General features: G+C 35.8%; 1 protein-coding gene across 1 annotated transcript; it reads right to left on the bottom strand.

Annotated features, from left to right (window-relative positions):
- Positions 1-324: 324 nt before the first annotated feature.
- LOC109243015 lies at positions 325-9,995 on the bottom strand. The gene is made up of 6 exons (XM_019409905.1): positions 9,397-9,995; positions 2,081-2,407; positions 1,768-1,986; positions 1,043-1,328; positions 820-961; positions 325-740 (listed from the first exon to the last, which is right to left on the bottom strand). Exons 3-6 carry the CDS (start codon positions 1,933-1,935, stop codon positions 578-580), a joined length of 759 nt encoding a protein of 252 aa, XP_019265450.1. The 5' UTR covers positions 1,936-1,986; positions 2,081-2,407; positions 9,397-9,995; the 3' UTR covers positions 325-577.
- Positions 9,996-13,736: the final 3,741 nt, after the last annotated feature.

Raw genomic sequence — 13,736 nt, 5'->3', positions numbered from 1 at the left:
AACCTTAATACTCGATCTCCACATCTCCCTATCCAGTGTCATGCCCTCCGAAATCCGAAGCCTCGCCATATCCTGCCTGATCACCTCTCTCCAATACTTCTTAGGTCGCCCTCTACCTATTCTCGTGCCCTCCACAACCAACTGCTCACATCTTCCTATTGGCGCATCTGGGCTTCTCCTTTGAACATGTCCGAACCATCTGAGTCTCGCTTCCCGCATCTTGTCATCAATGGGAGCCACATGCACCTTCTACAGAATATCATCATTCCTAATCTTATCCAATCTAGTGTGCCCGTACATCCACCTCAGCATCCTCATTTCCGCTACTTTCATCTTCTGGATATGTGAGTTCTTTACAGGCCAACACTCTGCCCCATACATCATGGCCGGTCTAACAACCACTTTATAGAATACAACTACTGAGTAATGTTAAAATACATCTGAATACAATTAGTACAACAGATGTAAAAGATACATTTGAGTACAATTGAATACATAAAAATAATTGAAAACAAATTTGTGTGAGAGCTCAATTTGTGAATTATACAATTAGATAAATCAATCCTAAAGAAATGAATTATAATGGAGTTGGAAGGGGTAAACTCACATTGTCATCCCATAGTTTACCGTCAAACGATAGAAGGTAAAACCAATTTTTTGAATTGACTTGATCAACTCCAAAATCCAATGGTATATGAAGTGTTGACTTGTTCTTCTTGTAATGGTCTTCCAAATTACTTCTACAAGTATGATATAAAAAAACATTATATCCATTTTAAAAATATAAATACGTAATAGACATGTCGGGAAAAAACTCACTTCTGTTCATGTCTAGCGAGAAGACCATCACGAACCCATTTCTCGTATTCCTGAATGATTAATGTAGGATGCGGCCCCGTTATTGAATCATCCTCAAAGGGGTGTCTTCTTTCAAATATGGGGGTCAACTTTACTGAGGTACCTATTGTTCATTGAATTCATGAATAGAGACTTTTAATTATAAATACCATGGGAAAATAGAACATTAGTTTATAAACACAACCTGCGGAGTCGAAGTTAGACTCGTAAGGCAAAGAATACCATCTACTTGGTCGCCGATTCCTATGAGATGGTAATGGGGTTGATTCAACATTTTTTGCACTGTTGTGTATCACAATTCTAGTTTCTGGAATTTGACTTGGAAGAAACTTGTCGTCCAGCTCAAATTGCAATACATAGTAATCTGTAGATACACCCTCTTGGCCTATAGGTGGTATGTTGCACGGCACCTCTGATGTAGTATTCCCCTCCACTCTTGACTCCACACAAAGAGCATTAACCACTGTATTCTGTTAGACGTATGCACCAATGTTAGTGTAGTAACTGACTGTATGAATACAGTTCAATACATATAAATACAATACATATTTGATCTTGAATTTGTATTTTGTTAAGGCTGTATTTACGTGGAGAATTTAAATACATTGGAAAACATGATAAGATTACATCTAAATACATATAAATACATTACATATTTGGGGCAGAATTTAAATGCATCTAACTGGAAGTTATAGCATTACTATATAGAGGAAGTTTAAATGTATACAAGTATCATGTTGTAATATATATGAATACATCTAGATACAACATGTGAAGATCATAATAATTATGCAGATTCTGTATATACTTGTATTTCACAATGTTACAAATTGTTTTATATATGATTAATACGAATAAGAGCAAACAGGAGATATAAACATATAGTAAAGAGGTTAAAAAATGTTAAACCTCAATATTATCACCGACAGCTGTATCAATCTGTCTGTGACATTTTTGATTATCTTGTAAGTTGGCATCATATGACATTTCTATACCATCATCACGTTTCCCTGTGGTTTCCTTTCTCTGGTGTACACTTTCTTTTTGCTGATTGTCTTGAAGATGATCAGAAAGCATCTTAAAGTTATCATTGATCAACGATCTCAGAGACTTGAATTCGCCCACAACCTTAGCAAGACAGAAATAATTAGAAAAGTGCGCCAAAAATATACGAATGTTAAGCACTAAAATGTAATGTTTAATATGTGGATAAAAAACTCACGTATTCTTTGAATGAATTTAGGTCTTTCCTCAAAGAAGATACTTCATCATTTTTTGAATCTGCCGGCTGATTGTGATGCAAAACATTTTGTGCAATTTCAGATACACCAACAGGATGAATCTTGGATTGAGTCTCTGTATTCGAGGGAAGAATAAACTGTTCTTTGTGCTTTTTATAGGGCGGTGATGAAGATGGACCAATAGTTGCAGCATGTTTCTTCTTAGACTGAAGATCAGGTGTAGAAGAAAAGTCATCCGAATCCTCTACCGACTTGTCTGAATGAGTAGGTGTAGGACTGTTCTCAACAGCAACGCCTACGGGAGGAATCTGAATAACGACAAGTTCTATATCAGTTAGATGGATGTCCTTGTAAACAATATGAAAAACGAAGTACAATCAAAGTCTTACAACAATGGCTGTATGCAAATCTGGAATCAAAAGGTAATTTAATGAAGGCAGCAGTAATGATTAGTAAATTATATGCAACTGTATGGAGCAATAAAAATGAAGGCAACAGATACTGTATGCAAGTGTATGCGACTGTATGCATTAGTAAATTATATGCAACTGTATGCAGCAATAATAATGAAGGCAGCAACAACTGAATGCAGCAGTAACTATATGCAAAGGTAATAAGGAAGGCAGCAACAACTGTATGCAAGTGTATGTGACTGTATGAAGCAGTAACTGTATGCAAAGGTAATAATGAAGGCAACAACAACTGTATGAAGCAATAACTATTCTCAACAGCAACGCCTACTGGAGGAATCTAAATAACGGCAAGCTCTATATCGGTTAGATGGATGTCCTTGTAAACAATATGAAAAACGAAGTACAATCAAAGTCTTACAACAATGGCTGTATGCAAATCTGGAATCAAAAGGTAATTTGTATTCAAATGAAGGCAGCAGTAATGATTAGTAAATTATATGCAACTGTATGGAGCAATAAAAATGAAGGCAGCAGATATTGTATGCGACTGTATGCATTAGTAAATTATATGCAACTGTATGCAGCAATAATAATGAAGGCAGCAGCAACTGTATGCAGCAATAACTGTATGCAAAGGTAATAAGGAAGGCAGCAACAACTGTATGCAAGTGTATGCGACTGTATGAAGCAGTAACTGTATGCAAAGGTAATAACGAAGGCAGCAACAACTGTATGAAGCAATAACTGTATGCAGCAGTAATGATTAGTAAATTATAAACTAGCCAACTAACAAATTATAAGTTACCATGTTTCCCTTGTCATTGAACATGCCGTTCATCAGATCAGCAAAGTTTGGCTGATTTTCGGTAGATCTCCAATTGAGTATTCCGGGTACCACATTTTCAACTCGCAGTGCAATTTTGGGATCAACATTTGAACAGCACTCATAAAACCAAACTTGCATAGCTAGAGGCATCCCAGCTATCCTGTACTACTTCTTCTGAGCATTCATCTTCTTGCTAATAGATTTTCTCAGGCTTTCAAATGCTTTTATACCCCATGGATATTCAGAATAGCTCTCACTCTCGACCAAGTCAAAATGTAGCCTTGGGATGGTTGTGTTGTTCTTCTCGGATAAAAATATGAAAGTGTGTATTAAATACAACACAACTATCTTTAAGGCATCCCCATCGTTGTCGTGACCCCAATTCTTGTCAGCAAAGCATTTCAACAAATCTTTCTTTTTGACAAGATTGGCACCGCCAAAGTATGTCTCAATAATCCGGTTAGGAAACTTTTCATTGAACTGAAAATCAGCAGGGTTACTAACACATTTGAGGTCAGTCACAAGCGCAAACTCCCTTATTGAGAAAGATAATGTAGTACCATTGACGTGTATTGAAAATACATCGTCAGGACTTCCTTCTAACTGGAGAGCCATGAAGCATTTGAAGAGTTGGTGTTGGACTTCACAACGCTTCATTTGAAGGAAATTTCCAAAACAAGTGTTACCCAGTTGTTTGTACTGCTCTGGAGTAAGATTTTCTTTGAGGTCGAAGACTTTGTCTGTGTTAGTATATACACTGATATGCGGTGCAAATATAGGCTGTTTTTTTCAAACAGCTTAATTTCCTGCATATAACAAGAATAAATACATGTTACAAATGAATATAAGACATATTTCATAGTACAACTGATATGAATACAACTAAATACAAACTACAAAAATAAACTGGAGTAAGATGTCAGTGATATAAATATATGTACATATATAATACATACACTTACAACAAATAAAGACATTGAATATAGAATAAAACAGTGATGGGAACTTTGAAAATCCTTATAAATACAACTATATGAAATATGAAAAGGTCAGTCTAGTAAGGTAAAAAACAGTGAAAGAACTATTTGAATACATCCAAATAAATCTAAATGCATTATGCAACAAACAATTAAATAAAAGTCAATTTGCATACATCAGAATACATAAACATATTTGTATCATAGATTTTTGTAAGTACAAAAATACATTGAATATCGTTTTTGCATAAATCTAAATACATGTACATGTATAAATACATAAAAAACAGAGAAGTCAACAGGTTTATACATATAAATACAGATGAATACATCAAACAATAAAGATGAATACATCAGAAATTACCTTTTCTTCCAGTGTATCCGAGCTTTTACTTGCTTCAACCTCCTTCCCCTTGACAGATGAAGCTTCAGAAATATGTTTTTTTCCTCTTTTCCGCAATGGGAAGTCTTGTTTCCTTCAATGATTTCTCAACTTGGGTTTCTTTGAAATTGTCATGGCGAGATTTTGTTCTTTTCTCCAATGCCATATTTTTGGCTAAACCTGCATCCAATTCCCCTTGAGTGATTTGCAAGGAGAAAGAGGGCCCATCGAAAGTGAGAATTTTAGTGGGTATACCTCTGGTAATCAACTTGCAGGGTGTATTCTCAGACATTGTGAGAATATGCTTGGATACTGTTGATTAGAGAAAACTTGGTGAATAGAGATGTTGAGAATAAACAAATAACATTTTTACCTTTGCTATAGGAGGTAAAGATTTCATTTTTGTTTATTCTCAACACTCTCTACTCACCAAGTTTTCCCTAATCAACAGTATCCAAGCGTATTCTCACAATGTCTGAGAATACACCCTGCAAGTTGATTACTAGAGGTATACCCACTAAAATTCTCACTTTCGATGGGCCCTCTTTCTCCTTGCAAATCACTTAAGGGGAATTGGATGCAGGTTTAACAAAAAATATGGCATTGGAGAAGAGAACAAAATGTCGCCATGACAATTTCAAAGAAACCCAAGTTGAGAAATCATTGAAGGAAACAAGACTTCCCATTGCGGAAAAGAGGAAAAAACATATTTCTGAAGCTTCATCTGTCAAGGGGAAGGAGGTTGAAGCAAGTAAAAGCTCGGATACACTGGAAGAAAAGGTAATGTCTGATGTATTCATCTTTATTGATTGATGTATTCATCTGTATTTATATGTATAAACCTGTTGACTTCTCTGCTTTTTATGTATTTATACATGTACATGTAATTAGATTTATGCAAAAACGATATTCAATGTATTTTTGTACTTACAGAAATCAATGATACAAATATGTTTATGTATTCTGATGTATGCAAATTGACTTTTATTTAATTTTTTGTTGCATAATGCATTTAGATTTATTTGGATGTATTCAAATAGTCCTTTCACTGTTTTTTACCTTACTAGACTGACCTTTTCATATTTCATATAGTTGTATTTATAAGGATTTTCAAAGTTCGCATCACTGTTTTATTCTAATTGCAATGTATTTATTTGTTGTATGCATATGTATTATATATGTACATATATTTATATCACTGACACCTTACTCCAGTTTATTTTTGCAGTTTGTATTTAGTTGTATTCATATCAGTTGTACTATGAAATATGTCTTGTATTCATTTGTATTTACATGTATTTATTCTTGTTATATGCAGGAAATTAAGCTGTTTGTGAAAAAACAACCTATATTTGCACCGCATATCAGTGTATATACTAACACAGACATATCCGACCTCATAAAAAATCTTACTCCAGAGCAGTACAAACAACTGGTAACACTTGTTTTGGAAATTTCCTTCAAATGAAGCATTGTGAAGTCCAACGTCAACTCTTCAGATGCTTCATGGCTCTCCAGTTAGAAGGAAGTCCTGACGATGTATTTTCAATACACGTCCATGGTACTACATTATCTTTCTCAATAAGGGAGTTTGCGCTTGTGACTGGCCTCAAATGTGTTGGTAACCCTGCTGATTTTCAGTTCAATGAAAAGGTTCCTAACCGGATTATTGAGACATACTTTGGCGGTGCCAATCTTGTCAAAAAGAAAGATTTGTTGGAAATGCTTTGCTGACAAGAATTGGGGTCACGACAACGATGGTGATGCCTTAAAGATAGCTGTGTTGTATTTAATACACACTTTCATATTTTCATCCGAGAAGAACAGCACAACCATCCCAAGGCTACATATTGACTTGGTCGAGAGTGGGAGCTATTCTGAATATCCATGGGGTATAAAAGCATTTGAAAGCCTGAGAAAATCTATTAGCAAGAAGATGGATGCTCAGAAGAAGTACTACAGGATAGCTGGGATGTCTCTAGCTATGCAAGTTTGGTTTTATGAGTGCTGTTCAAATGTTGATCCCAAAATTGCACTGCGAGTTGATAATGTGGTACCCAGAATACTCAATTGGAGATCCACCGGAAATCAGCCAAACTTTGCTTATCTGATGAACGCATGTTCAATGACAAGGGAAACATGGTAATTTATAATTTGTTAGGTGGCTAGTTTATAATTTACTAATCATTACTGTTGCATACAGTTGCATACAATTATTGCTTCATACACTTGCATACAATTGTTGTTGCCTTCATTATTACCTTTGCATACAGTTGCATACAGTTACTGCTTCATACAGTCGCATACACTTGCATACAGTTGCTGCTGCCTTCCTTATTACCTTTGCATACAGTTACTGCTGCATACAGTCGCATACACTTGCATACAGTTGTTGCTGCCTTCATTATTATTGCTGCATATAGTTGCATATAATTTACTAATGCATACAGTCGCATACACTTGCATACAGTATCTGCTGCCTTCATTTTTATTGCTCCGTACAGTTGCATATAATTTACTAATCATTACTGCTGCCTTCATTTGAATACAAATTACCTTTTGATTCCAGATTTACATACAGCCATTATTGTAAGACTTTGATTGTACTTCGTTTTTCAGATTGTTTACAAGGACATCCATCCAAACGATATAGAGCTTGCCGTTATTCAGATTCCTCCAGTAGGCGTTGCTGTTGAGAACAGTCCTACACCTACTCATTCAGACAAGTCAGCAGAGGATTCGGATGACTTTTCTCCTACACCTGATCTTCAGTCTAAGAAGAAACATGCTGCAACTGTTGGTCCATCTTCATCACCGCCCCATAAAAAGCGCAAAGAATATTTTTTGAAATTATCAAATCCTTGTCCAGTTCAAACACCCCAATTGTTTCTCCTGAATTGACAAAACCTAGAGCAAGCGTATCATCTATACCGGAATCATACCTTTGAAGTGATTCGTCTATTTGCACAATATCACCTTGAATTAAACTACCACCGGATACAAGTTCTTTTTCAATCGTTGTTATGCACAAAGGATACATCCCGAATTCTCTGTTCTCTTTTTTCAACTCTACATACACCCTGTAACCCATGTCATTGTGTATTTCCATTGGCGTGTTATTCCCTTCTACTTTGTATTGAATTTTAATGGACTTTGAGCTCAAATCTATGCCCAGTTGATTAGAAATTGACGCAACCAAATCATTATACGACACATACTCCTTTATCGGTATTCCCTCAATTGAATAATCGACGTAATTGCTCTCACCGTTCCACTTGCCAGAATGACGCAACAAAACTGTTAAACTTGCCATATGTATAATTGAATTATACCGTATTTTGTATACATTTGTATCAATCGCACTTTTTCTTGGTTGAAAAGAGAACTGGTTACGGAAAAAAAAGGGAGAACTGAAAATCCAGATGTTGCTCTGGTTTTCGCTATTTTTCTCGTTGAATCGTGAATGGAGGAATACAGAATTATGGGCAATAGTTTGTGTTAGTTGAGTTAAATTAGGAGAATATCAGGTGAATTGATTTCCTTTCCGTTTTAAACAAGTTCAAATTTCCATATTTTACGCAAAATACGTTACTGTATTCATGATAAGGCCGCGTGAATACATTTGAATACATCTCAAGCTTAGCTGGAATTCCTTGATTCACGCTTATTTTTGCTATTGTATTAATGAATACAATAGCTTAAATACATCAAATACATCTTATAACCACATAAAAGGTATCTATAATCCGTAATATAGCAAAAGATATTTATAAATGGCTAATTACTGCTAAACGATAGTGCTTTATGAAAATTTCTCAACAAAAATAGCGAAAATCAAAAAATTTAAATACTTACCACACTAATTATAGAAACAAATGACAAAAATCTAGAGGAAATTAGGGTTTACGCCGAGATTGGGGAAGGAGGAAGCAGTGGTGTGGGTGAGAGGTTTCTCTGGTTTTGAGCGTGTTTGCAGGGAATGCGAAGGAATAGAGTGTATCAAAATAGAGAGAGGGAGAACGTGTATTGAGAAGTTTTTATGAAATACGGTAACTATGAGAGAGAAAAATCTGAAAACGGAGAGAGAAAAATAAAACATAGCGTCTTTAGTGGCTTAAGTGTAAGAGATAACCAAAATTAGAAATTTTGCTATAAACTATAAAAGATATCTATAGAATATAATTTATTTGAATGATATTTATTTAAAATAAATAAGGTGTTAACCTTTGCTATAGGAGGTAAAAATTCCAAATTAAAACTAAAGAAAACCTATTTCCATATACAACAAATCAACCCGACTCTCTTGCTGATGACTCATTTTTAATTCATTTTAAATCAAAACCCCATAGCTCATTGAACAAATATTTACAGAAATGAAATAAGCTAGATACTAAAACATTGCATAAACAGAGCAAGAGATTGACGATGCATAACCCAAGCGGAATTACCCCAACCTTCCAAACTCCCTAAGCTAAATTAACTAACTCAATACCTTGTATTAGATGATTTATTTAAACATGCTACCACAAAATAAACATAAGCATATCAGCAAGAAGATCAAAATCCATGGCAAATCAGGATATTGAACCAATGAAAATTTTTCGACAAATACCACAAGCAAACACATAAATAGAGATTCATGAGCAAACATATTGAAGAGATCAACCAAAAATATAAATCGAAAGAGGCAAAAACGGACCTGATCCGAGATTGGAGACTTTTAAAGGCTACATCGCAAGGACCTCGAACCGGCGAACTCGAACATTACCTCACTTTAACGATGTTTCGGAACTGATTTTGGGCTGGTTTTGAAGCTGTTTTCGAGCTATTTCGCAGCTGGTTTTACTGCTCCTTTTTGGCTGGATTTTGCTGAGCTTTGGGGCTGAGTTCCGATGGAGTTTAAGGGGGTGTTTTGAGGCGTTCCTGGGCTGTTTTTTGGGTGAGTTTTGAGTGACGTTCTTGTGTTAATTTTGACAGCTTTCTTCAGCAATTTTGCAGTTGTTTTTGCTGCTCTTTGGAGCTGTTTTTGGGGGTGATTTCGGTTGTTTTTCGGCTAGATTTTGGGTGCTAAAGGAGCTGATTCATGGGGGAAAGGTTGCTGCATTTTTTGGACTGTTTTAAGGGTGCTTTTGTGACCGGCTTTCAACTGTTTTGGAGCTAGGTTTGGTGTCATGTTTTTCCCGTCTCCATCTGCTTTCCCCTTCTCAGTGCGTGTCCGTTTTTGTCTCCTCCAATTGAGAGAAAAGAGATTGAAAAATCAGAAGGGGGAGCGGCTAGCTTAGAGGTGTAGGTTTTTTTTTTTTTATTTTAGAAGTTAAGTGTTATTTTATAGGGGTAAGAATTTGGTTAGGTCAAACGGGGAATGGGTATGGGCTCAATATTTTGGGCTTGAAGGGATTTTGGTCATGAATTTGGGCTAATTAACTTTGGGGTAGGAAGACTAAATCAAAATCTTTTTTTTTTCATTTTTCTTTTTCTTTGATTTTAAAATCTAATAAAATCCTAAATTAATCCTAAATCCATCTAATTTGTAAAAATTAAAATTGTTTATCTATTAAAGCAATTAATAACTTAAAACTAAATAAAAACACTACTTTCTAAAGACTAAAAGCTAAATATGTTAAAATGACCATTTTTTTTTGTGATTTTTCTTAATAAAATTAATTCCTACATGCAAATGGACCTAAGATGACATGAAATTAAAACGTGATATTTTTTTATCATTTTTCTATGATTTTAAAATATTAAAAATGCATGAAATGCAACTAAATAAAAAAAAACTTCTAAAATCCCTTAAAACTCATTTTGGGTTTACTTCCAGGAGTTATTTTCATGTAGGGCAAAAATTAGGTGCTCACAGATAGACATGCGGAAACATAAACAAGATTTTTAACAAAATAAGAAAAAATTTAAATAGATCTTTAGAAAGATCTAAACCCTAACTTTAGGGTAAATAAAGAATATAGAAAATCTCAGAGATTCGTACATAGAGAGAGGAAAAATGAACACAGATGAGAGAAGGGGAAGATTCAAACCAGATTTGGTCCGAAAATAGAGAGATTAGCTTGCCATGTTAGGCAAGCCACTAAACAATACCATAATAGAGTAGCCAGTAGTAGGAGATAGCCAATAAGGTAAGAAAATCCCCGATTGATTCCATATCTGGTTGGAATCGAAAGTGATTAGGAGTGAGGGCGCAAGGGTTTCAGAAGAGGAGGAGAGGAGAGAATTTGAGGACGGCGGTTTGGAGGGAATGGGGAGTTAGGGTTAGGGTAGGTAAATTAAAAGGTGTGTGATGAATGTGGGCCATTGATCTTAAGAGATCAACGGCCGGGATTGAAGGAAGGGGTTTGGGTCGGGTATAGAACGGGTATTGGGTTAGGGGGTTATTTTGTTTGGGCTGGTGCGGACTGGGCCAGGATTTTGAGTGGTTGGGCTAGGGTAATTGGGTTAGGTCCAAAAACTCAATAAAAATTGGGGCCAGATTTTAAATACCCAATTTATTAAACAAATAATTTATAAAAATAATTAATGAATAACAAAAATATCATTTGTGCATAAAAATTGTTAGTAAAAATTATTCAACACTTTAAAAATATAAAAAGTTATTTTTGCATAAATAAAGTAATTATAAGTATATGTGGGCTATTATTGAAAATATATAATTTTAGCCTAAAGATGCAAATGTATTTATGATAAATATGTTAAAATATTTAAAGCCTAATCTGGGTGTAAATGATAAAATTAGATGCTAAAATTATTATAAAAATAATTTGTGATGCAATTAATGATTTATTTACACAATAAAATATGGGAATAAATTGATTAAAAAATCGTTAAAAATTATGAAAAAATTAGGAAAAATACTTGATGATGCTCATGCACTATTTTGAAAGTATATATGCATATTTGAAATATGTGAGGAAAATATTGGGTATCAACAGGGATATCGTCCCGTAGTCCCAAACATAAATGTGCAGGGGGGTCTCCCGGAATACCGTTCCATAGTCCCAAAGTAAACATGCAGGGGGATTTCCCGGAATACCGTTCCGTAGTCCCAAAGTAAATATGCAGCGCAACCAACAGAAATAACAGTTACAGCACAGCAGAAAACTCGTACATCACCACAACACGTATAACAACAACAATAACAATAATACAAGGTACGACAAGAAAATCAACTCAAGAACTGTACACCACAAAGAAACGATAGGACCAACTCACAAGGAATAACCACAGAAAAGAATGCTGGCATAAAGGGAACATGTCAACAAAGGGAAAACTAACATGTAGCAACGATCCCACAATATACAAGTCAATAACAAGGAAATCATCACGAGTCCAGTAGTCCCAAATTAATGCAAGTAAACAAAGATATAGGTTATCTAAACTCCTTTTAAGGCTGGAAAGTTACGAGGATATTCGACAATTCAATTAGGGAAAGGTGATCTTAGCTTCACTTAAGACTAAACAATCTCAGGAGGGATAATAATAATTCTCAAATAAGACAAGCATCCATGAAAAGATAGCATGACAATATGAGAGGGAAATTCTCAGTTAAATCAAATAGGAGTCAATTAGGCAATAAGAGTGAATCATGAAGCAATTACTTTCAATTAAGCATGTAGAGGCGAAACTAGTAAATAGAAAACTCAGTCATATCAAGAATAACTTCATACATAGTGAATATAAGGACCTAAGAACCCTAAAAGGCCAATTTCCCACAAATAATTCCGAGTACGCACTCATCACCTTGCGTACACGAACTACAATCAACATAAAAGACTCAAATCCTAAGGGGAAGTCCCTCACACAAGGTTAGGCAAGATACTTACCTCAAAGACGACAAACCGATACTCTAAAATGCACTTCTCGGGTGAAAAGACCTTAGGACGGCTCAAATCCAACCAAATTAACTTCAAAGAACAAATAAAACACATAAGAAATTATTCCGGATCATAAAGTCTCAATCTTTAACAACATCCAAAAATCGGTCCAAAAGTCGACCCCCGGGCCCACACCTCGGAACCCGACAAATTTTACAAAAATCGAATACTCAGTCCGATACGAGTTCAACCATACAAAATTTATTAAATTCCAATACCATTTGGTCCCTCAAATCATGATTCTTCATTTTGAAAACTTTCTTCAAAAACCAACATTTTTCACAACTCAAAATACAAATTAAATGATGCAAATAAAGATAAAATCATTGAATAGGTTAGATTCTAGTTGAAGAACACTTACCCAATCGATTTGCTTGAAAACCCCTGAAAGAAGCTCCCAAAATCGAAGTCTAAAGCTCAAAATATGAAGAAAATGGCCAAACCCTCGATATAAAGGATTCTGCCCAGCACTTCCGCATCTGCGGATACTTAACCGCATCTGCGCTATCGCATTTAGGGGCAGACGTTCGCATTTTGCGAACTTCACTTACAGGCCTAGGTCCGTATCTGCAGTCAATTAGCCGCATCAGCGGCGCCGCAGAAGCGATAACAGGAGCACAGAAGCGGGGGCTCCATTCGCAGATGCAATGCATCAACCGCAGAAGCGGTTACGCACCTGCATTCCGGCACTCGCAGAAGCGAGCTAGTTTCCAGGCCTCAAAGATCGCAGATGCGATCAGGCTCACGCAGAACCGGAGCCGCACCTGCGCTCCAAGGTCACAGGTGCGAAAACACCAGAAGTCAGACATGCTCAAAACCATGCAAAACATCCAGAACTCGTCCGAAACACACCCGAGGCCCCCGGGACCCTGTCTAAACACGCAAATAAGTCATATAACCTAACACAGACTCGCTCGAGGTCTCAAATCACATCAAACAACACCGAAAATGTAAATCGCGCCATGAATCGAACTATGAACTTCCAAATCTTTCAACTTTGAAAACTCGTGCCGAAACCAATCAAAATCAACTCGGAATTACGCCAAATTTTGCAGACAAGTCTCAAATGACAAGACGGGGCTGTTCCAGCTCTTGGAATCGCATTCCGTCCCTGATAGCACAAAAGTCAACTATGGGTCAAACTTCTCCATTT

This window comes from Nicotiana attenuata, unplaced genomic scaffold (assembly GCF_001879085.1).
Source record: "Nicotiana attenuata strain UT unplaced genomic scaffold, NIATTr2, whole genome shotgun sequence".
Classification (NCBI taxonomy): Eukaryota; Viridiplantae; Streptophyta; class Magnoliopsida; order Solanales; family Solanaceae; genus Nicotiana; species Nicotiana attenuata.
Note: the sequence above shows the minus strand (reverse complement) of the source record. Positions and strands in the feature narration are given on the sequence as shown.